The sequence below is a fragment of the Nycticebus coucang genome, chromosome 9 (genome assembly GCF_027406575.1).
Source record: "Nycticebus coucang isolate mNycCou1 chromosome 9, mNycCou1.pri, whole genome shotgun sequence".
Lineage (NCBI taxonomy): Eukaryota > Metazoa > Chordata > Mammalia > Primates > Lorisidae > Nycticebus > Nycticebus coucang.
The window spans coordinates 47695658-47720514 of NC_069788.1; the positions used below are offsets into that span (position 1 = coordinate 47695658).

General features: G+C 47.3%; 2 protein-coding genes across 7 annotated transcripts in view; one reads left to right on the plus strand and one right to left on the minus strand.

The window, feature by feature from the left end:
* Positions 1–18077, minus strand: part of MSH5 (mutS homolog 5) — a 30917-nt gene extending 12840 nt beyond the window's left edge. For 2 of the 6 annotated variants that reach the window (XM_053601385.1, XM_053601383.1), the window contains exons 1-12: positions 14386–15160; positions 14163–14300; positions 13497–13620; positions 12585–12665; positions 12380–12442; positions 10835–10956; positions 10524–10633; positions 10225–10260; positions 8683–8765; positions 7546–7591; positions 634–772; positions 440–502 (exon numbers count right to left, since the gene is read on the minus strand). In XM_053601385.1, the coding sequence (XP_053457360.1) occupies positions 440–502; positions 634–772; positions 7546–7591; positions 8683–8765; positions 10225–10260; positions 10524–10633; positions 10835–10956; positions 12380–12442; positions 12585–12665; positions 13497–13620; positions 14163–14300; positions 14386–14463 (1083 nt within the window). In that variant the 5' untranslated portion in view covers positions 14464–15160. Of the gene's footprint in view, positions 1–439; positions 503–633; positions 773–7545; positions 7592–8682; positions 8766–10224; positions 10261–10523; positions 10634–10834; positions 10957–12379; positions 12443–12584; positions 12666–13496; positions 13621–14162; positions 14301–14385; positions 15161–17935 lie in introns of those variants that run through there. The other 4 variants (XM_053601386.1, XM_053601387.1, XM_053601388.1 and 1 more) reach the window with 4 other exon arrangements.
* A 128-nt stretch (positions 18078–18205) lies between these two features.
* On the plus strand, positions 18206–24728 carry CLIC1 (chloride intracellular channel 1). Its single transcript, XM_053601395.1, has 6 exons — positions 18206–18499; positions 20359–20468; positions 20669–20794; positions 20884–20990; positions 21518–21699; positions 24334–24728. The coding sequence occupies exons 1-6, from the start codon at positions 18461–18463 to the stop codon at positions 24493–24495; spliced, it is 726 nt and encodes a 241-aa protein (XP_053457370.1). The 5' UTR covers positions 18206–18460; the 3' UTR covers positions 24496–24728.
* Positions 24729–24857: the final 129 nt, after the last annotated feature.

A 24857-nucleotide genomic window follows, 5' to 3' on the forward strand; every position in this document is an offset into this window, starting at 1 on the left:
AATTAAAGGAACTATAATGAAGAAAACCATGTAAGAGATGATTAGAAATTTAAGTATCAGGTATTTGATGATATTAAAGAATCATATTTTTAGGTAAGATAACGGTATTGTCATTCTTCTAAAAAATAATTTCTTTGAGGAATCATACCAAAATATTTGTGGATAAAATAATAGAATGACTGGAATTTTATTTCAAAATAATCCAAGAAGGGGAAAGAAGGAGAAGATATAGAAGAAACAAGATTGGTATGAGACAAAATATTGAAGATGCGTGGGGACTGACTATATTATTCTCTCTAAATGTTTTTGACAGTTTCTATAATACAAAGTTTTTAGAAAGTGATGGGAATAAAGTTAGACAAAATGTCCAGAGTTCAGAGGGTCTGGAACACAGGCTGATGGGCTTTGGACGTCTGGAATCCAAGAAGGGCGGCCTTACCTTGTAGAGAACCTGCCAGTCGTTGACCTTGGTGTGGGACAACTTCATGCGTTTCAGAATCAGCTACAGTCAGACAAGATGACAGCCACTGTTTTCCCTCCTGCACTGTAATGCCACTCAGAAACCCAGTTCAATGCCCAATATGGGCCCCTCAACCTCCTCCCCCACCTCCTTGCTCCCCATCCTGGGCTTACAGGCACATTCTTGATATGACCAAGCAGCCGATGTAACATCTGAGCCATGTCCAAATTCTGAGGCAGTAGAAAAAACTGAATGACATCCAGACGGGAATTGAGTTCCCCTAGGTCCTGAGTTGGACGTGTAAACCATAGCCTGGAAGTGAGAGTTGAGGTAGGGGTACTACAAATTACATCTGTTCTCATCATGGTCTTGATCTCAATTTACCTAAATGTGTTTGCAGGTCCCTAGGGATTGTGGCAATATGTATCCAAGACATGATAGAGGAACATACTGATGAAGCAGTGTCCTGTGTGGGTGTGTTTATGTATAGTCTACTGAAAATCTCTGGATTTTAGAGCATGATTGTGTGTGTACATCATGGTTTTGATGGATTAGACCATGTGTCATTCCATGTGAGTACGTGATGGAACTTGTCAATATTTTAGAGGAAGAGCAGTGTGTTGAGATATTTGTATGCCAGTGCTGCAGCTCTCTAGCTGAGTAGGACAGGGTGAGTCAGTATGCGTTTGTATGTCTGTATTTAGCTTTGAAAGTGCCTTTGGGAGGCTCGGTGCCTGTGGCTTAAGTGGCTAAGGCGCCAGCCACATACACCTGAGATGGCAGGTTCAAATCCAGCCTGGGCCCGCCAAACAACAATGATGCTACAACCAAAAAACAGCCAGGCGTTATAGTGGGCGCCTATAGTCCCAGCTACTTGGGAGGCGGAGGCAGGAGAATCACTTGAGCCCAGGAATTGGAGGTTGCTGTAAGCTGTGATGCCACACTTGAGGCTCTGTCTCAAAAAAAAAAAGAAAAGAAAGTGTCTCTGGGGGGCGGCGCCTGTGGCTCAGTGAGTAGCGCACCGGCCCCATATGCTGAGGGTGGCGGGTTCAAACCCAGCCCCAGCCAAACTGCAACAAAAAATAGCCGGGCGTTGTGGCGGGCGCCTGTAGTCCCAGCTGCTTGGGAGGCTGAGGCAAGAGAATCCCGTAAGCCCAAGATTTGGAGGTTGCTGTGAGCCGTGTGATGCCGCGGCACTCTACCTGAGGGCGGTATAGTGAGACTCTGTCTCTACAAAAAAAAAAAAAAAAAAAAGAAAGTGTCTCTGGGAAATAGGACAGGGATTTGTCTTTTTGTGCTCTTTCTATGAAAGCACGTAACTGCCCTATGTGGAATGATAAGCCTTTAATTCTTTTTTTTTTTTTTTGAGACAGAGGCTTACTATGTTGCCCTTGGTAGACTGCTGTGGCGTCACAGCTCATAGCAACCTCCGACTCTTGGGCTTAAGAGATTCTCTTGCCTCAGCTTTCCAAGTAGCTGGGACCACAGGCGCCTGCCACAAGGCCTAGCTATTTTTTTGTTGTTGTAGTTGTCTACAGTAGCAGGCCTGGGCCAGGTTCGAACCTACCAGCCCCAGTGTATGTGGCCAGCGCCCTAACCACTAAGCTACAGGCTCTGAATCAAGCCTTTAATTCATAATGGTCATCCTGCAGAGAAAAATGGATTAAGGGGGGACATTAAGGGGCTTCAACAACATCTTATTCTTAAGTTGGCCAGTGGATATACAGGATTTATATATTATTATTAATCTCTTTTTCCTTTTAGACAAAATCTCACTTATGTTGCCTCAGGATAGAGTGCCCTGGCATCTTACCTAACTCACAACAAACTCAAACTCCTAGGCTTAAGCTATCCCCTTTGCCACAGCCTCCTGAGTAGCTGGGACTGAAGGTATGTGCTACCATGCCCATCTAATTCTTCTATTTTTAGTAGAGACTGGGGTCTCATTCTGGGTCGGACAGGTCTTAAACTCCTGAGCTCAAGCAATCTACCAGCCTTGGCATCGCAGAGTGCTAGGATTATAGGCATGAGCCACCACGCCTAACCATTAATATCTTTTTTTTGTAGAGACACAGTCTCATTTTACCGCCGTCGGTAGAGTGCCATGATGTCACATGGCTCACAGCAACCTCCAGCTTTTGGGCTTACGCGATTCTCTTGTCTCAGCCTCCCGAGCAGCTGGGACTACAGGAGCCCGCCACAATGCCCAGCTATTTTTTGGTTGCAGTTTGGCTGAGGCCGGGTTTGAACCCGCTACCCTCGGTATATGGGGCCGGCGCCCTACTCACTGAGCCACAGGCGCCGCCCAACCATTAATATCTTTTAGTGTAGGCTTGGTGCCTATAGCTCAGCGGCTAGGGCGCCAGCCACATGCACCGGAGCTGGCAGGTTCAAATCCAGTCCAGGCCTGTCAAACAACAATGACAACTACAACCAAAAAAAAAAAAAAGCAGGGCATTGTGGCGGGAGCCTGTGGTCCCAGCTACTTGGGAGACTGAGGCAAGAGGATCGCTTAAACCCAAGAATTTGAGGTTGCTGTGAGTGATGCCACAGCACCCTACTCAGGGCAACATAGTGAGACTCTGTCTCAAAAAGAAACCTCTTTTAGTGTGTTAGAGGTATTTCTTAATAAATTAAATTAGTAGGCTCTGCACCCATAGCTCAGTGGTTAGGACGCCAGCCACATGTACCGGGGCTGTCGGGTTCGAACCTGGCCTGGGCCTGCTAAATAACAGTGACAACAACAACAACAAAAAATAGCTGGGCAAGAGAATCACTTGAGCCAGTGGTTCTCAACCTTTCTAATACTGTGATGTATTTTCATTGTTACAAAAGGGTTGCGACCTACAGGTTGAGAACCGCTGGCTTAAGCCCAAGAGTTTGAGGTTGCTGTGAGCTGTGACGACATGGCACTCTACCAAGGGCAACATAATGAGACTCTGTCTCAAAACAAACAAAAAAATTAAATAAATTAGTATATAATAATCATGTCTCATCTATGTTTGTCTAATTCTGGATATTCCTACCTCCTATGGCTACAAAGAATTTGAGACTCAAGACCAGACGAGGTGGCTCACACCCATATTCCTAGCACTCTGGGAGGCTGAGGCCAGTGGATTGCCTGAGCTCACAGGTTGAAGACCAGCCTGAGCCAGAGCAAGACCCTGAGTCTAAAAATAGCTGGGAATTGAGGTGGGCACCTGTAGTCCCAGCTACTCGGAAGGCTGAGGCAAGAAAATTGCTTGAACCCAAGAGTGGGAGGTTGCTGTGAGCTATGATGCATGGCACTCTACCAAGGGTGACAAAGTGAAACTCTCTCTCCCTCAAAATAAATAAATAAATAAATAAATAAAAGAATGTGAGACTCTACATATATAAGGACTTCTGAGCCTACAGATTCTTTCCTATATAAGAACAAGCAACCATGGCTCGGAGCCCGTAGCACAGTGGTTACGGCGCCAGCCACATACACTGAGGCTGGTGGGTTTGAACCTGGCCCAAGCCAGCTAAAAACAGAAATGCAACAAAAAAATTGTCGGGCGTTTGGCGAGACTGAGGCAAGAGAATTGCTTAAGCCCAAGAGTTGGAGGTTGCTGTGAGCTATGACCTCACTGCACTCTACCGAGTGTGACATAATGAGACTGTCTCCAAAAAAAAAACAAAACAAGCAACCATTTTATATAAGAGCCAGTATGTTCTGGGCATGGTGGCTCATGCCTGCAGACCCAGCACTTTGGGTGGCTGAGGCAGGAGGATCATTTGAGGCCAGGATTTCGAGACCAGCCTGGGCAATAGCGAGAACTTGTCTCTACAAAAATTCTGCAATAGCCAGGCACAGTGGCTCATGCCTGTAATCCCAGAACTCTGGGAGGCCAAGCCAGGTGGATTTCCTGAGCTCAGGAGTTTGAGATCAACCTGAGCAAGAGTGAGACCCTGTCTCTTTAAATAGCCAGGCATTGTGGCAGCCACCTGTAGTCCCAGCTACTTGGAAAGCTGAGGCATGAGACTTGCTTTAGCCCAAGACTTTGAGGTTGCTGTGAGCTCTGACACCATATCACTCTACCCAGGGTGATAAAGTGAGACTCTATCTCACACACACACAAAAAGACCTACAAAAAGTAAAAAAAAAAAAAAAAAATCAGCTGGGCACGTGGGCTCACACTTGTGGTCCCAGCTACTCAGGAGGGTGAGGCAGAAGGATGGCTTGAGCCCAGGAGTTTGAGGTTGCATTGAGCTATGAGGATGCCACTGCACTATCTAGCTGGGCAGCAGAGTGAGACCTTACCCCCCCCCCAAAAAAAGCCAATGTGTTAGAATACATCAGATTAGAATGAAGTGGAGCCCCAGATGGCTTTAGGGTGGATTTAGGTACTTCCACTCCTTGGCCATTAAGGGCTTCAGCCTTAGCAGTCCATGAATATTCATCCCCACTTTGAAGAGCACATGAGCCTCACTAAGCAGACTTCTACATGAAACACCTATGTACGTCTGACTCTAGTGCCAGGAGACCTCAGTCAAGCCTAATTCTACAGCTGAGGAAATGAGGCTGTTAAAGGATAAGGAACTTGTTCAAAGTCATCTGATAGTAAAAATTATAGCTCAATAGCCTGGTTTTGTGGCGGATGCTTGTAATCCCAGTTACTTGGGAGGCTGAGGCAAAAGAATTGCTTAAGCCCAAGAGTTCGAAGTTGCTGTGAGCTGTGACTCCCCATCACTCTACAGAGGGCAACACAGTGAGACTCTGTCTCAAAAACAAAACAAAAACAAATTATAGCTGAGTCTTAAACTCAGGTCTTCAGACTGCTAGAACTGTGCTCTTTAGAGCATACCGTGACATTCAGTTACCTTGTTGGTACCCTGTCCAGCTTTAGGCCAGTGGGGTCCTTAGTTCATCATTCAGGTTAATGCCCTACTAGATCCCATGTGGGGAATGTGCCCTCCTCCCTGACCTTTAATAAGCACTTTTCACTGAGAATTCCTTTCTTCCATCCCTGAGATTAGGGATCTGCACTGGAGAATGTGTGGGTAATTAAATTATCCCACTAATTACCTGGGGATGACCTCAAAGATTATCCTGAATTAACCCCTAAAAGATATATATCACAGGGCAGGGGAGGTAAGGAAGGTGTTGTGTACCTGTAGGCTGGCAAACGGTTCCATTCGAGTTTAGAGATGATGTGACCCATTTGATTGCACTCACATACTGTGTGTACTCACTGAGCACTATTATGTACAAGACCATGTATCAGGCACTGAAGTAATAAGGAATGGCCACTAGACAGAGTGCACAGCTACAGAGGAAAGCAGATTCACTGACTGCTAATTCTAACCTATGTGACAGTGCAATTAGAAAAACATAAAACAAGCACTATCTGAGCACAAGGAAGGTACATGTTGATCTCCTTACAGATACCTATGAAAGCTTCACCAAAAAGGTGATAGTTGGGTGGCACCTTGAAGAGGATGTAAACTTTTGAAAGGTGAACAGGGGAAAGACTTTACAGAGGAAACAGTATAAACACAGGCATGATGTGTTTCCATAATGGCAAGTGGCCCTAAATGACTGGAATATGGGGTAGATTCAATAGGAAATGACTTAAAAGGAGCTTGGGAAGGTGAGCTTGAAAATTAAAATTGGGGTGAATGGCAGGGATCCTAAGCATCATTCTGCTAAAGATGCTAATCTTTTTCTTTTTTTTTTTTTTTTTGAGACAAAGTCTCACTATGTCACCCTCAGTAGATGTCCGAAGCATCACAGCTCACAGCAACCTCAAACTCTTGGGCTTAATCGATTCCCTTGCCTCAGCCTCCCAAGTAGCTGGGACTACAAGCGCCTGACACAATGCCTGGCTATTTTTTTTTTTTTGTAGTTGTCACTGTTGTTTAGAAGGTCTGGGCTGGGTTCGAACCCACCAATCTCAGTATATGTAGCCGGTGCCCTAACCACTGAACTATGGGCGCCAAGCCAGAAGATGCTAATCTTCATCCTGAAGGTAATGAGGAATCCTCCTGAAGTTGGTTATTTTGTTTCTACTTAAGGTATTTTTAAAAAGTGGAGTGATGGGCTTGGCGCCTGTGGCTCAAGAGGCTAAGGCGCCAGCCACATACACCTGAGCTGGCGGGTTCGAATCCAGCCCCGGCCCGCCAAACAACAATGGCTGCAACCAAAAAATAGCTGGGTGTTATGGCAGGCGCCTGTAATCCCAGCTACTTGGGAGGTGGAGGCAGGAGAATTGCTTGAGCCCAGGAGTTGGAGATTACTGTGAGCTGTGATGTCACAGCACTCTACCCAGAGTGACAGCTTGAGGCTCCGTCTCAAAAAAAAAAAAAAACAAGTGGAGTGATGTGCTTAGATCTCTATTTTGGAATGACACGTATTTTAGAATGAAGTATGGATCAGAAAAAAAGAGATTAGAGGCAGAGAGACCAATTTGAAGGCAAATGCAATACTCCAGGTTAAATGATGATAGCCAGAATTAGGAGTGGAAAGAGAGAGAAAAGGATGGCAGGGAGAGACATTTTGGAATGCAATCAATAAGCCTTAGTGAATAATTGAATAAGGGAGTTGAGAGAGAAGCATCGCTCCAAAGTTCACAGCTTGAGAGGCTTACTGCCAGCAGTGCCATTAACATGAACAGGGAACACAGGAACATGACTGGTGGGTATCAGTTTGGATGCTCTAAGTTTGAGCTGCCTGTAAAAAGTATAGCGGGCAATGACATGTAATTAATATTCCACATATTAGAGACACAAATCTGAGAGTCATTAGAGAAATTTGAAGTGTTTTTTTAATAATAAGTATTACTGCGTTACATTAGCATTTTATGGCTGTGTTTCTGCTGCTTTATGTGTGCAAGTCTGTGTATCATCTATAGGTATACGTGTATCTGTGCTGACTACAAAAAATGAGAATAATACCAGCTAACACATGAGGCTGTTGTAAGGAGTAAATGCATTTAGCCTGGGCAGTTGTTTTACTACTACTAGTTGTAGTAATCTGAATACTGCTATTAGTAGGCATTAGTATGTAATGTGCACCTGGAACTCCTGCATTAGTGTGTGCCATGTAAGTGTGATCCACTCACCTGAGCAGCTTCTCTCCCCACTTACTGTGGCATCTGTTGAGGATTCCTGTGAGGGGTAGAAGCAGGGATGGAATGTGTGCATGTGTCTAAGTTGAGGCATCCAGGTCAGAGGTGCTGGTATAGGGCAGGCTGGCCTAGGAAGCCCAGATACAGGACATACTGGCAGCCAAAGCTGGTGCCTGGTCACAAATCTGAGCCAGGATTACTGTACAAGGAGATGGGGGACACTTCATCCAGGAAAATACACAAAGCAAGACTAGTTAAGATTTCACAAAGAGTGGGCCAGGCGCAGTGGCTCACCCCTGTAATGCTAGCACTCTGGGAGGCTGAAATGGGTGGATTGCCTGAGTTCATGGGTTCAAGAACAGCCTGAGCAAGAGCAAGACCCTGTCTTTAAAAATAGTTAGGCATTGTGGCAGATGCCTAGAGGCCCAGCTACTTGGGAGGCTGAGGCAAGAGAATTGCTTGAGCCCAAGAGTTTGAGGTTGCTGTAAGCTATGACACTATGGCACTCTACCGAGGGTGACAAAGTGAGACTGTCTCAGAAAAAAAAAAAAAGATTTCACAAAGAGCTCAACACGGATACATAAAACTTGGACACAATTCACTTAGATAAGCACAGTGAAACTATGTGGATACTTAGAGTGATGTCCCTGACACACTCTAAAGCCAGACAACTGATAAAGCCTATGAAAATCAAATGCAGGCAGTTATACAGTTGCATAGCTCTCCTTTATACACAGGGCCTCCCCAAGTCCCTAACAGTGCCAAAGTAGTAGAAATATTCATACAAACCCAGAGAAGGAACACAAAACTGGCAAAGGAACAAATGATATGCAAACACCACTCACTACCTAGCTACAGAGTAGGGAGATGCTCAAATTCAGAGAGGGTACAAAGAGGACAAGAAAGTTGGATTGGTCCTTCCTTCCCTTCTTTTTCCTCCCCCCCCTCCCTGTAATGTATAAAAAATAAATACATAAATAAGTAAGTAAATAAAAGAAAGCTGGATTGGAGTGGAAGAGACATCTGGTAGTAGGTACGAAATGGCAGGAGAGGAGCTGGGACACATCTTTGGAACCAACTTCTTTTCTGGAAGGTTTTTGTAGTGTGGGATGAGGCCTGGGCCATACTTACCAAACAGGCTGAGCCCCTCCTTCAGTCCACTGGCTACTTTGTACACGGAAGGGTGAGACTCACTCTTAAAAATCTGTAGAACACTGCCAGGGAGAAATAAAATAGATCAGGGTATTGAGATAAGCACAGTGGAACAATGTGGATACTTGGAACTGAGGATTGAGAAAATGGGATGGAGCTGGAGATATCCTCCTGAGATCAAGTGTTTTTGTTTGTTATTGAGATAGCATTGCACTTTGTCACCTGGATAAAGTGCCATGGCATCATAGCTCACATCAACCTCAAACTCTTGGGCTTAAGTGATCCTGTTGCCTCAGCCTCTCAAGTAGCTGGGACTACAGGTGCCTAACACCCAGTTATCTTTTTTTTTTTTTTTTAAGAGACAAGGTCTCCCTCTGGCTCAGGCTGGTCTCGAACTCCTGAGGTCAGGCAAACCACCTGCCTTGGCCTCCCACAGTAGTAGGATTATAGGCATGAGACACCACACCCAGCCTAAGATCAAGTCTTTTTTTTTTTTGCAACCTCAAACTCCTGGGCTCAAGTGATTCTCTTGCCTCAGCCTCCTAAGTAGCTGGGATTACAGGTGCCCACCACAACGCCAGGCTATTTTTAGGGACGAGGTCCTGCTCTGGCTCAGGCTGGTCTCCAACTGCTGAGCTCAGGCAATCCACCTGCCTCAGCCTCCCAGAGTGCTAGGATTATAGGCGTGAGTCACCGAGCCTGGCCTCATGAGATCAAGTCTTGATGTCAGGTTTATCTCTAACTTTTTTGTGCTTCAGTTTCTCCCTTTAGAAAAGGAAGGTGAGGCTGGGCTGGTGACTCACACCTGTAATCCTAGCACTCTGGGAGACAGAGATAGATGGATCACTTGAGCTCAGGCCTGAGCAAGAAAGATCCCCCTCTCTACTAAAAACAGAAAAATTAGCTGGGCATCATGGTTGACACCTATAGTACTAGCTACTCGGGAGGCTGAGGCAGGATTGCTTGAAACCAGAAGTTTGAGGTTGCTGTCAGCTATGATCCCACAGCACTCTACCAAGAGCAACAGTGAGACTCTGAAAAAAAAAAAAAAAAAAGAAAAGAAAAAGGTGGCATGCCCATAGCTCAGTGGATAGGGCGCCAGCCACATACACCCAGGCTGGAGGGTTTGAACACAGCCCAGGCCAGCTAAATAACAATGACAACTGCAACAACAACAAAAAGCCAGGCATTGTGGCAGTTGCCTGTAGTCCCAGCTACTTGGGAGGCTGAGGCAAGAGAATCGCTTAAGCCCAAGAGTTTGAGGTTCCTGTGAGTTGTGATGTCATAGCACACTATCAAGGGCAACATAGTGAGACTAAGAAAAGAAAAGAAAAGAAAACGTGATACCTTTGTGTTTTTCCTCCTGTCTTCTCCTCACCACCCCTCCTGTCCCCTTTCCTTAGAGAGAGAGGTCTTACTAGCTCCAGGATTAGGGAAACTAGAGCTTCATTAGGATTATTAGAGATTTAAACTTAATCTGTCTCCTTCCCCAGAGGTGGCAGCCTGTCTCCACCTTCTTACCTGTAAGTGTCTTGATCTATGCTCACCAGATTGGTCCTGAGGACAGAAAATAAGCAGGAAAGTGACTGGGGTCTGAGGGGTCTAAGTTAATTCCAAAGCTCCACCTCCTTTTCCTCCCACCCTAAATTCCTGAGTATTGTCCCAATCCTCTCCCCAGGGGTCCACATCCTCTCAGATTCTCCTGTTTGTCCTCTCCTGTTTGCCCACTGGGTCACTGCCCACTGCCCCCTAATCCCCATCTTATTTTTCAGTCCTCCCAATCCCACCTTACTTTGATTGAGGTTAGGGTAGACACCTACAATACGAATTTCTTAAACCCCAGGATGGGGACGCTGACATTATAGTCTTCCAGTTCAACTCCAATTCTTCTTCGACTAAGGAACTTGAGCAGCCCTCCAAGTGCTCGAACCTGGAAGAGGATCAGCAGTGAAGTTGGGGTCAATTTTAATGTCCTGGAGGCTACATAACACCAGGGGAAAGAATATTTTCCAGGGCTGAGCCAGTTCCCCACCCCCACCCCCACCCCCAGAACTCAACCCTAGGACTGGGATTCTTACATGTTTTCCCAACCTGCCACCTCCCAGCCCTTCTCCCCCAGGACCCATCTCACTGTAAGGAGGCAGTCAAAGGGAATAATGGAGGAGAGGAAGAGAATTTTCTCAGTGGCAGTCATGGAGTCTGGGATGAAGGAGTAGTTTCCAGAAAGGAGTCGCTGCTTGCTTATCTCCAGACCTATTTGAAGGAGGTAAGGAGAGGGAAAGGTCTTGTAGCCAATTTTTTACCCCATTTTAAGAATGGGACAGTAGGGTGGCGCCTGTGGCTCAAGGAGTAGGGCACCGGTCCCATATGCCGGAGGTGGCAGGTTCAAACCCAGCCCCGGCCAAAAACCACAAAAAAAAAAAAAAAAAGAATGGGACAGTAGAAGCAAGAGAGATGATGTAACCTGCCCAAGCTCAAACAGGCAGTTAATGGAAAGATAAAGTAAGAGCCAAGTTTTTTTGGCTGGGGCTGGGTTTAAACCTGCCACCTCCGGCATATGGGACCGGCGCCCTACTCCTTGAGCCACAGGCACCGCCCTCTAATTTTCTTTTTATTTCACATATTATATGAAGATATTTGGCTGACAGCACAACCTGAGAAAGATAAGTGGTTCAGGGGAATAAGATATCTGTCTGGAATTGGGATTTTTGTCAAAAAAAAATCGTATTAAGGGTGGTGCCTGTGGCTCAACTGAGTAGGGTGCTGGCCCCATACGCCGAAGGTGGCAGGTCAAACCCAGCCCCGGCCAAAAACTGCAAAAAAAAAATTGTATTAATAGAGAAACTTATAACACTGTTCCAACATCTAATTAGATAAAACACTCCCTGTCCTTACTGTTAACTTGGGAAGTGTACATGTATGGAAGTACATTATGAATCATTAGGATCCCTAAGACAGACCTTTACTTTTTTTTTTTTGGCTGGGGACAGGTTTGAACCCACCACCTCCGGCATATGGGACCGGCGCCCTACTCCTTGAGCCACAGGCGCCGCCCAGACCTTTACTTTTTTTTTGAGACACAGTCTCACTATGTTGCTCTCAGTAGAGTGCTGTGGAGTTACAGCTCACAGCAACCTCAAACTTTTGGGCTCAACCAATTATCTTGCCTCAGCCTCCCAAGTAGCTGGGACTACAGGCACCCGCCATACCACCCAGCTATTTTTTGTTACAGTAGTCATTGTTGGTTAGCTGGCCGGGTTCAAACCCACCACCTTCAGGGTATGTGTGGCTGGCGCCATAACCACTGTACTATGGGCACCAAGCTGACCTTTTCTTTTTCTTTCTTTCTTTTTTTGGTGTGTGTGAATGTGTGTGATACGGCTTTGGCTTGATGGGGAAAATTCCAACCATCAAACCTTCCAAAAAGTATCACAATTCCTTCTTGGAGGACAGCCTAATCCCCAGACATGCCTAAGCAGAGGCTTCACAATAAGCCACATATTATTAAAGGGTAGGAAGCAGGAGAGATCTTGGGGACACTGGTCATAGGGCAGAGAGAGCATAACGTTTAGGAGAGAAAAGGCTGAGGGAAGATTTCTGATGATGGGAGCGGAGTTAGGAGAAAAGGTTGAAACACTGAGATGAGTGGTTGTGCAAAGCAAAAGAAAGGAGATACCAAAATCCACACTTGGCAAAAATATGATTTCAGGTCTCTTAGGCTCTCTGTCTTCCTGGGATGCTGTGGGGGAGGCAAAGAAAGGGCCATTATTCTATATGTCTCATTCCTCCTGTCTCAGTCTGACCCTCCCTCTCACCCAGCTATAGCCTCCTGGAACATTCCTTCCCCATTTTCCCTCTTTCTTCCCTATCCCAGTTCTTACCAAGCTTCCCCAAAAACCGAGTCATATCCTCATCCTGTTTGGCACTTGTAACAATGGACTGGGGGTTGATTTCATCCATAACTTGGGAGGAGAACAGAGACCACCTGAATTAAAGGATCTTTATCTTTGACTAAGAGAAAACCCATTACCCTCCTCTTGCTACTCCTTTCCCCTCTAAAACTTATTTCCTCTCTCTAAAGATAGGAAGTGGTTTGTACAATGGGAACATAGGTGGGAGTTAGGGATGAGATTTAGAAAAGTAAGGTCACATGTGGTGGCTCATGCCTGTGGTTCCAGCACTTTGGGAAGCCAAGGCAAAAGAATTGCCATAGGCCAGTATGAGACTAGCCTGGGTAACATAACAGGATCCCATCTCCACAAAAAAATGTTTTGAATTAGCCAGGTGTGGTGGCACACATCTATAGTCCCAGGTATTTGGGAGACCGAGGTAGGAGGATCACTTGTGCCCAGTTTTTAGGTTACAGTGAGCTATGATCAAGTCACTATGAGCTATGATGAGGGTAGATTTTTCAAGAATAGGTTAATATCCTCCTTGAAGGTGTGTCTATGTTCTCACTTTATTAATTCCTGGGAGAGGTGGTTGTATAAAAAAAAAAAAAAAAACCTAGTAACACCTTCCTCTCTTGCTTCCCTTTTTTACTCTATGATCTCTGCAGTGCTACCCTTCTCCTATGAGTAGAAGCAGCCTGAGACTCTCTTTAGATGCAGATGCCCAATCTTCAACTTCTAGTCATTCAGCATTGTGAGCCAAATAAATTTTTTTTTCTTCATATATTACCCAGCCTCAGGTATTTCCTTATAGCACCCCAAAATGGACTAAGACAGTCAGGTAAGAACATATGAGTGAAACACACTTCCAACCCCAGAGAATAGGGAAATTCATATCCCCACCTCTCTGGAGAAGCTTGAGGCTTTCATGGTCTGGAGCATCTGGCATGAAGTGGATGGTGGAGTCACTAGTGTCATAGTAGGCAATGCCTAAGTGTCCTGAATTCCACAGCACACACAGATGTATCTGTCCAGTGAGGAAGAAAGGAAACTAATATTTGAATCACTCATAAGTATACGGTATTGCTATCCTTGTCATGTTATCCTCCCATTTTGTTGTTTTTATTTCCACAGTTTGTACCATCTGATCATTAGCAGGTGGATTTTACCATGCAGAGATTTGGCAAAGGTATTCTGATGGTAGGAGCAACTTGAGTAAATTGGCACATCTAGGGTCAGGCTAAGGGAAGTTTTGATAGTGTCATTTACTATACTATAGTAAATGTTGAAAGGAACATTAATGGAAGATTGTGAAAGATTTTAAATATTGCACTTTTGTTCTGTGAATGGTAGGGAATAGAGACAACCAAATGCACTACGGTGCGCGCGAACGTCAATGTTAATCATTTTATCAAATCTCTGGGACAGGCTTCATCACCTCTTATTAACTGTGGAACCCACCCTCAGCAAAGCTAAGAGACTCGCCTGACTCTTCCCAACCCCCCTTTATCCTGACCTTCCTATCAACTCCCTGCTCTCCCCACTGGAGCTCCCGCGCCCCGGAGAAACCTGGGCCACCTCCTGGTCGTCGTCATCGACCTCCTCCTCCTCGGCCTCACTGGGGCGGGACAGGGGGTTGGGGCCCGGGCTGCGGAAGCTGGCAGAGGGCGTCCCGCCGGGGGTCGCTCCTAAGGAGGCCATGGGGCTCTGAGGATGCAGAAAGTGAAGGAGGTTCAGAAGTGACATTTAACCCACCAGGAGGCTGGGGTAGGGCGGCGCGCAGAATGCAAACCCATTGAGACCTTCCGCGAGAGGGCGAGGCGCAGGCTGACAGGGGCGTGGAGAGCTGTGGCGACAGGGATGGGGGCATTTTGAGCGGTCAGTTCTCACTAAAGTGAGATCGTGGGAAACTCCACATGCCCCACCCTCATTTCTGTCACACCGAGGTTATGCTTTGGAAGGCGGTCTGAGGGCTCTGTGGGCGACCTGTGCACGTCTAATCTCACTGCCTATGGCAATCACAACTCCATGGCCACAGTCTCAAGCTCCGGATTCCCTCCTCCTCCAGGTGCCACCAATTCGTGGCGTTTTCCCGCTTTTTCTGTCAACTGGGTCGCGAAGTGAGCGAAACCTCCCGCAGAACAACCACCACAGGTGGGCGGGCAAGACTATCCAGCCCCTGCGCGAGGTGCGCGCGCACACGGCCCGCCCTCTTAGCGGCTATTGGTCGGAGATGCCCGGATCCCGCCTAGGGATCCAACCTGGCAAGAGGGAGGAGCGGACTGCTGTAGCAGAAAAGTTTGGGCATTGATTGGCCAATTCGCACTGGGGGCGGGTCCGGAACATTTAAACTTCCCGCCCTCTGTTGTTGCTTGGGAGCAGGCCGGAAGGTCAGAACCGCAGTTCAGAGTCCCAGCTGGGGAAAGAGTCTGGGGTCGTTGAGGGTGGTTATGGGAACGTAGACAACCTTAAAGGGCCGGAGGCACTATTTTTTTTTCTGGAGAGTGGAAATAAACAACGTTAATTCAAACCATTCCAACAACAACTCTAATATTTTTGCCCTCTGAGTTAATATTTATAAAGACTTTAGAATAGTGCCTGGCAAACAAATTGAGAGCTACGTGAGTGTTTTAAATAAATAAGCGGAAATAATCCGGACTCCTGTCTCAGACCTTCTTTGCCTGTTTCCTGGGTGCAGTGTATGACCACTCCCACAAAGGATTACAGGGGCTAAAGCATTATTTCCACCCTCAAGTTGAGGTGGAAACATTTGAATTACACCAAATTCTAGCAGAGAGAAATAGATCTGATTAGAACATCATCTACACCCCTATGGGGACATGCCCATGTCTCTATACACACATACACAACGGGTATGATGCATATATTCAGCAACTATTTGCTAATATTTAGTCCCTACTCTGGGTCAGGGGCTAGATTCAAAGCAATGCTCCACTAAAGTTTATTTGTGTGTATATGTGTGTTGGGGGGTGGGAGAGGAGATTGTGAGGGAGAAAGAAATAAACAGTTTTTAAAAATCCTTTAAAAGGGCTTGGCACTCGTGGCACAGTGGTTACGGCGCCAGCCACATACACCGAAGGTAGCCAGTTCAAACCTAGCCCAGGCCCACTAAAATAACTGTAACAGCAACAACAACAAAAAATAGCAGGATGTTTTGGCAGGCGCCTGTAATCCCGGCTGCTTGGGAGGCTGAGGCAAGAGAATGGCCCGAGTTTGAGGTTGCTGTGAGCTATGATGCCACAGCACTGTCCCGAGGGTGACCCCAGTTTGTTTTTGGCATCCTGAGATGAGGAGATTCCTCCTTCCCAAGAAATTAGGAAAGATGGTGGAGGTGAGATGACCTGGCTGTGCTGACCAGTGATTGGAAAATTCCCTCCAGCCTGAAAGGCGGGGGAACAGAGTCAAGGGCTGGGTTAATGGTTATCCCTGGCAAATTATTGAGCAATGGAGCTATGGAAACCTGGAGAAGGCTGATGACAGCTCTGGGGAGTGTCAGAGAGGGACACACCTTCCAATCTAGGGTGTGAAGAGATTAGGGACTGGTTTACCAAGCCCAGGAAGGGGAGGGAGTGAAAAGGAAAGGGGAGATACTGAAATAAGAGAAAAGAAGGGACAAGGAAGTAAGATGGGAGAGAAACCTCTGATGAAGAGCCTCAGATCTATGAGGCACTGCTGGATGGTTCTAGGAAAGGGCAGCGTTGCCTGTCATCTGGGAAGTTAAGGCAAGATACCCTGTGAGTAAGCCATGCCAGCCAGCCAAAGTCAATATCGACGATTAAGGCAGCTTTAGCTACAAAGCTGTCGGAGAGAAAAGAGAGGTAGGGGAGAGGCTATCAAATCTGTTTAAGCCTCAAACTGGCCCTGTTGACCTGAGGCTTCTCTCAGAAGGGTGACCTCTTTGGTGCAGATATCCTCTGGTGGACACGAACCAGTTGGAACAGGAGAGAAGCCTAGGGAGTAGAACTTCTTTGATCCCCTCCCCTCAGTAGGAAGGGGTCCTGTGTGTAGATTTTTTTTTTGTATGTCAGTCATCATGTCTGTGTGTAGATTTTAATGGTCGTCATGGACAGGATTCACACATGCACTCATGGAGTCATTCCATATCTCTATAGGACGTTACAGTTCAAGGGAGCAAACACAACATATTCCCTCTGTGTGGAGAGGAACAAACCTTCCCCCAGGCAGGAGAAAACCCTAGAAGAGGAACCACAAGAGGAAACCACCAACTGCTGGTTTCCAGCAGCACATCCAGTCACTCCACCCCACTCCTCCCCCAAGTCTCTTTCTTTAAGTTTCTTTTTTTTTTTTTGTAGAGACAGAGTCTCACTTTATTGCCCTTGGGTAGAGTGCCGTGGCGTCACACAGCTCACAGCAACCTCCAACTCCTGGGCTTAAGCGATTCTCTTGCCTCAGCCTCCCGAGTAGCTGGGACTACAGGCGCCCGCCACAACGCCCGGCTATTTTTTTTGTTGCAGTTTGGCCGGGGCTGGGTTTGAACCCGCCACCCTCGGCATATGGGGCCGGCGCCCTACTCACTGAGCCACAGGCGCCGCCCCTAAGTTTCAAGCCCTTGTTTTGCTTCTATGCCCTTACACACCATCCTGGTTTTCTCCAACTGTCGGTCTGCTTTTGGACAGAAGGTGTTGAAGAGACAAAGAGAAGAAATGGTTAGACAGGAAAGAAATTTGGGAAGTGGATGCTAGAATGTCTCATTTGAGTGACATATTCTTGGGCTATTTTTCAGTAGCTCATAATTGTTTGGCAGAACCTCCAAAAGCAGGGTTACTGGGTAAGGAGAGAGAGCTACTCTTCTTCCTCTGTCCACTCTACTTAATTATTTATGTATCCCCAAGGACTCCACTCAAACTATTTTGTCTAATCTTTGCTTTATCTCCATGTTAGAACCAGCTATCAAGCCCCTCACGCCACCCCCACACTCATACACATACCCCAGGATCTGCTCTCTCCTAGGGCCTTGATAATACCACCCTCTGCTTCATCTCCAAGGCAACCTGTCAGTGAGAAGAGGCCAAGGGGCACAGGAAGAGGCCCCGCATGGGGTGGGGAGGAGCAGAAGTGGAAGCACAAAGCTGACCAGGCTATAGGGAACGGATTTTCCCTGAAGAGGAAGCCCCTTGCCGTCAGTTTTCTATTTCCCTAGCACAAGACATGGTTGTCTCCCTTCCCATTCCCAACTCTACTATCACCACTTTCTATCCCCAAACCCAGCCTTCCATTTCCAAGTTCTTCCAGACCACAGCCCTTCAAGTCCAGAATTTGGACTGGAGTTGGGAGGGAATGCAGAAGGATTAAACCATCACCTTTCCATTCTAAGATGCCGTGTCTGTATCTTCAACTTTCTTGCCTGAGGGTGGAGTGGGGTTGTCCTCTGATTAACGAAGCAGGGAAACTGAGGCAAAGAAGACTCTTGTGTTCAGAAGAGGTGGGAGAAACAAACAGGCTCCCAGGACTCCCTCCCCTTAACTCCCCCATCCCTTGCTCCTCTGGGAGACCCGAGGACTTCCCCTATGGACCCACTCCCTACACCGTCCAGCCCCGCCCCCCTCCAGTCCCCTCCCCAGGTTCAGGGCGGGGCGGGGCAGTGAGTCAGCGGCTCCTTGCTCCAACCTAACAGGGGACAGAGCTGGAGGAACCTGGTGTGGGTGCTCTGGGGTGGTGGGAAGGCTGTATCTGGAGCAAGTGGATTTGATCCGGCTGTGTTGCACTAAACTAGGAACAGCCCCAGCTCTAGGGGAGACAATTCCTGACTGTGAGACCCGCCTTCCCTGTCCCCAGCCCCTCCCAGTTCCCCCAGCGACGGCCACTTCCTGGTCCTCGACGCAACCATGGCTGAAGAACAACCGCAGGTCGAATTGTTCGTGAAGGTAAGAACACCTCTCTCCTTGGCCATCCGAATTACTGGAAGACAGCTCCAGCCTTAACTCCTCAATCCTTTCCTTTTTTGACTCCACCCCCAATCCCACGTGGAATCTTGGGGGGGTGTCGGGAAGGGAAGACAATTAAGTTGCAAGCAGAAATAAAAGTTCTAGAATCTGCCCAGAAAAGTTAACAGAAGTGCACATTTTTAGCAGCCCAGAGGAAAGGAAGGTGGAGAAAAAAAGAGTTCTCAGGAGTTGGGGTGGGGTGGGGTAGAGGATGAGCTGATGGAAGGAAGGGGAGAGAAAGGGACAGTGGGAGCCCAGAAGGGTTTGGGAGAGACAGAAGGAAACAGCAGTTAGGGCATATGGCCTAAAATCAGAGCATGAGGGGTGTAGTGGAGGAGGTGTGGGGGGGGGGCAGGGAGGTTTCAAGGAACTGGGTGTGTTAAAGAAGGCCTGGGAGTGGGAGGGAATACGCTGGAAAGAATTGGTGGGGTGGAAGGAAAGAGAGGAAAGAGTGGGAATGCAGTTTAGGAAACAGGCTGGAAAGGCGATAGGGTGATAACAAATGTCCCCAGGACTGGGGGAAGCAAGTTTAGAAGTAGCTACCACGACAAGGTTAGGTGGAGAAATCAGAAGGACAGCTGAGTTAGGGCGCCCAGGATTTGGGAGTTACAGAATCCGGAGAAGATTTGCCCCAATTCTTTCTTCTGTCTGTGGGTGTGGATGAGGAGAGGTGTTCCATGGCACTTGGGGATCAAAACTGCAGGTGGGAGCCTTCTCTGCATCTGCTGGCTCTTCCCTGATTCCAGTGGCTGCTTCCCTCCCCACCAGCGCTGCCATCTTTCCGGGTCTTAGGACCTCATCTCTGTGCCCCTCCTTCCCCACTTCAGTCTCCTCTCCTCTGAGACTCTGTTCGCAGGTTCTCCCCACCCTCTGCTTTACCGCCTCCTTTCTCTGCACCTTCCTCGTTTTGTGCATCTCATCTTTGTGTGTTCCTGCTTGTCTCTCCCTCTCCTTTCTGCTCAGTTTCCTTAGGCAGCCATTCCCTCTTCCCAGGCCGAGTGAAGTCGACCTCGCCTTAGGTGTGGTCCCACCTCACTCTCAGACTCGCCTCCAGGGCTATTTTTACCCCTGGGTGAGGATTTGCAGCAGAGAATCCAGCCTGTATCCTGTGTGGAGGGGATTATCTGGAGCCAGAAGACTTATGCTGGGAGACCCCAGCAGTGGGGGGGTGGGGGCGTTAGCTGCCCAGGGCTCAGCCTCACAGAGGTCCCTGCCCCCACTTCCTTGCCAGGAAGGAAGCTGCTGAGGCCAGAGACACAGAGAGATGAATCACCCTCAGCTTAGGGGGAGGTGTCTCTGAGGGAATGAGGTCATCACTTGCTAATTAGAGCCCTTCTGCAGGGACCTCCACATCTCTTGTGTGAGACTTGGGACCCCTTGACTTGACTCCCCACTCAACAGCCAAACCCTCAACTTCATCTTTCCTGTCTTCAAGGTTCTACTTTATTCAGGATCCCAGGAATCCAGGCCTCTAGCCTTACAACTCTGGCCTCGCCAAAGTCCCACACCATTTCCTCTCTAGGGTACAGAGGCTCTAAGTTCCCTCTTCCTATCTCACCTGTCCTTGGTGTCTGGGAAACCAGACACCTGCTTTTGCAGAAAATTTTCCCATTGATCTACCCTGATTTGCCCTAGGCCCAAGGATAGAGAATCTGGTTCTAGGGGGAACTTTTAGTGGAAGACGGTGTATGTGTCATGACTAGGCAATAAATACAGGTCTGGGAGTAGAAATGTAGAGAATGGCCTGGGGTTGGGTGGGGTACAACAGGCCTAACGTCGGAGTGGGGGTTGCTTTTCAGGCTGGCAGTGATGGAGCCAAGATTGGGAACTGCCCCTTCTCCCAGAGACTGTTCATGGTGCTCTGGCTCAAGGGAGTCACCTTCAACGTCACCACCGTTGACACCAAGAGGTGGGCTCACTTTTATTCCTCAAAACATCCCTTGTATACACATGTGTGTATATGCACACTCCCTCACCCTAGTCCTTCCATCTTGTGTCTCTTTTTCTGCCTCCACCTAGAGTCCCTTTCTCTTCCCTCATCCCTGCAATCCCCCATTTTAATTTTCCCTGATCCCCTCTTCCTGTCCTCATGCCTGGGCCCTTCTCTAGGAGGACCGAGACAGTGCAGAAGCTATGCCCAGGAGGGCAGCTCCCATTCCTCCTGTATGGCACTGAAGTACACACAGACACCAACAAGATTGAGGAATTTCTGGAGGCAGTGCTGTGCCCTCCCAGGTATGGGGGCACTGGGAAAGGGGAGGGAGTAGCTAGCTGAGGCTTCTACCAGAGACGTATCTTACCTTGTTTTTCCCATTGGCTTTCAGGTACCCCAAGTTGGCAGCTCTGAACCCTGAGTCTAACACAGCAGGACTGGACATATTTGCCAAATTTTCTGCCTACATCAAGAATTCAAATCCAGCACTCAATGACAGTGAGTCTTGTGGGTCAGAGGCCCAGGTCCTAGGAAAAGATCCAGGGGTTGAGGCATAAGGGGTACCTGGAAGTTCGGTGTCAGGGAGATGGAACAGATATTGTGAAACCTTCCCTAACCCCACCATTTTTGCTTTATCTCTATATTTCCCTGTATTCTTGTTGGCTGAGACTTTGAAGCCTCTCTCATTTGTTCCCTAGTCTGTTATGCCCTACTGGGGACATTAGTTGGCTGCTGGCCTGTTTTCTGGCAGAATAGGGTTGTGCTTAAAAACAATGACTCTAGAGGCAGACTACCTGAGTACAAAGCCAACTATCTGTGAGACTTTAACTTCTCTGTAAATCCAATTCTGGATCTGTAAAATGAGGATAGTAATACCTATTTCATGAGTTGATATGGGATAAATGAGTTTTTTTAAATTTAAGTTGTTTAGAATAACATATAGAAAATTACATTAGTTACCTATATTATGCTTCTTGGACTATTTAGATCTCCTGAAGTTCTAACCAATTCCCTCCCTTATACAGATCTGGAGAAGGGGCTCCTGAAAGCCCTGAAGGTTTTAGATAATTACTTGACATCCCCCCTCCCAGAAGAAGTAGATGAAACCAGTGCTGAAGATGAAGGCATCTCTCAGAGGAAGTTTCTAGATGGCAATGAGCTCACCCTGGCTGACTGCAACTTGTTGCCAAAACTCCACATAGTACAGGTCTGTGGTTGTTGTGGGAGGAGAGAATGCCCACTGGAATAGCTCTTTAAGGAGCTCCCCCTAGGGCTTCCCATGATAACCACTGCAAAGGTGACTTCTTTTTTAGGGTGGTTTCTTTTTTTTGTAGAGACAGAGTTTCACTTTATTGCCTTCGGTAGAGTGCCGTGGCGTCACACGGCTCACAGCAACCTCCAACTCCTGGGCTTAGGCGATTCTCCTGCCTCAGCCTCCTGAGTAACTGGGACTACAGGTGCCTGCCACAACGCCTGGCTATTTTTTCGTTGCAGTTTGGCCGGGGCTAGGTTTGAACCCACCACCCTCGGTATATGGGGCCGGCGCCCTGCTCACTGAGCCACAGGCGCCGCCCTTTAGGGTGGTTTCTACAGATTTCTACAAATGGCAGGCCCCACTCCAGTCCTTACAGTCTTTGTTGGCTATACTGCTACTTGAGAGAATTACATTCCACGAAACAAAACACAGGACAAACAGACTGGCTGAGAGCAACACACCCAGTATTACTTTGAGGAATGCTCTTCCTGTCTCTATATTACTGCCAAATCCCTAGATTAGACAATACAGGCTTTTCCTAAACTCAAAGCTTTCTCTTTATAGCTTCAGTCTTCACTTCCTCTTGTGGAAGATGAAAACTCCTGGTTCACTTTTTTTGTCATAGCCTCAAAGCTATGCTTTAGTTTGTGCAAAACAGGCCCCAGTGTCAGTCTACCACATAACTATATCATCCAGCCTTGTCTAAGTAGTCAAGAACCTTCGTCACCTGGCTTCTCTCCCAACTGATTCTTATCTCCCACAGAAATCATCTTTCTAAAACCCTAACTTCAGCACTCTCTTCACTTAGTGAAATCCTGGCTATTAGTAACCAGCCCCCTTTCAGACCACTTCATTTCATGGATAGGTAACTGTATGGTATATATTAGGCTTTGAAAGACACAAAGATGTACTATGGTTGGTACACATGTACTTGCCCTTACAAAGTGTTATCTGAGCAGATAAAACATTCTCATGAAAGTTAAGTAAGAACACATGACCAAAAATCAAATGGAAAACAGAGACAAAGACACTGTGGAAATTCAAAAGAATTTTTTTGGAGACAGAGCCTTAAGCTGTCACCCTGGGTAGAGTGCCGTGGCATCACAGCCCACAGCAACCTCCAATTCCTGGGCTTAAGCAATTCTCTTGCCTCAGCCTCCCAAGTAGCTGGGCGTACAGGTGCCCGCCACAACGCCTGGCCATTTTTTGGTTGTAATTGTCATTGTTGTTTGGCAGGCCCGGGCTGGATTCGAACACAACAGCTCTGGTGTATGTGGCTGGCACCTTAGCCGCTTGAGCTATAGGCGCTGAGTCAAAGGAGAATTTTAACAGTATGTGTATTATATCTCAATGTCCAGAAAAATCAGGAGGAGGCTGGGCACTGTGGCTTACCTGTAATCCTAGTACTCTGGGAGACAAAGGCAGAAGGAGCCCTTCAATTCAGGAGTTTGAGACCAGCCTGAACAAGATCAAGACTCTGTCTCTACTAAGATCGTGTCATGAGCTAGGCTGATGCCACAGCAGTCTAGCCTGGACAACAGAGTGAGACTGTCTCAAAAAAAAAAAAGAAGAAAAAAGAAAAAGTAGTGCCATATAATAAGATGGTCTGGAAGGGGATTTTGTTGTTGTTGTTATCATGGTTTGTTTTTGGAGACAGTCTCACTTTGTTGCCCTGGTAGAGCACCTTAGCATTATAGCTCACAGCAACCTCCAACTTTTGGGCTCAAGCTATCCTCTTGCCTCAGCCTCCCAAGTAGCTGGGACTACAGGCACCTGCCACAATGCCCAGCTATTTTCAGAGACAGGGTCTCACTGTAGCTCAGGCTGGTCTGGAAACCCTGAGCTTGGGCGATCAGCCTGCTTCACTCAGCCTCCTAGAGTGGTGGGATTATAGGCGTGAGCCACCTTGCCCTGCCAAGGGGACTGGTTATTAATGACCAGGATTTTTTTTTTTTTTTTGAGACAGAGCCTCAAGCTGTTGCCCTGGATAGAGTGCAGTGGCATTACAGCTCACAGCAACCTCCAACTCCTGGGCTCAAGAGATTCTCCTGCCTCAGCCTCCCAAGTAGCTGGGACTACAGGCGCCCACCACAACGCCCGGCTATTTTTTGGTTGCAGCCGTCGTTGTTTGGCGGGCCTGGGCTGGATTCGAACCCACCAGCTCAGGTGTATGTGGCTGGCGCCTTAGCCGCTTGAGCCACAGGCGCCGAGCCAGTGACCAGGATTTCGATGTTGTAAGACTATGAGGATTTGAGTATGATGATTCATGTGGGAGATAAGAATTGGTAGGAAAAGAATGAAGCCAGATGGTAGAGTTTTTTTTCCTTTTTTTTTTTTTTTTATAATTAAGAGCATCCATTCATGAAAAGTAGAGTTTATTGAATGCCTGGACAAGAAGGCTGTATTTATATTTGTATGTCTTTCATCATACAATATTTAAATAAAAAGACTGCCTTTAGAGTAAAAAAAAAAAAAAAAGAAGGCTGTATTTTGTCATATAGGAGAGAAGGGAAAGACCATATAGGAGAGAAGGCAGTAGCTTCCCTGGGACTAACATGTTGGTCTCTCTCCTCTCTCCTCCCCCAGGTGGTGTGTAAGAAGTACCGGGGATTCACCATCCCTGAGGCATTCCGTGGAGTGCATCGATACTTGAGCAATGCCTATGCTCGGGAAGAATTCGCTTCCACCTGTCCAGATGATGAGGAAATCGAGCTAGCCTATGAGCAAGTGGCCAAGGCCCTCAAATAAGCCCCTCTTGGAGCTCTCTCAGCCACCTCTGTTTTCTCCACAAAGGCTCTGAGTAGTTTCCACATTGTTATCCAATGGACACACTCCAGAATGGCCAGTGGGAATCTTAGAGCACTTGTGCAGGGCTGGTGGGGGAAGAGGAAGGACAGAAAGGGATGGGGGACCTGAATGAGATTTTTATTGTAGGGTGGGGTAGGTAGGACAATATTTCATTAATAAAATACAGAATAAAATTCTAGTGTTTTTACACAAAGGGAGCTTGAAGTGAAGGTGATACCAGATAACTAGTGGATTGATGATCTTGAGCTGGGTCAAAGCCAGGAATTAAGAAGAGGGGTATTTGTGGTGGGGCTGCCATTTTT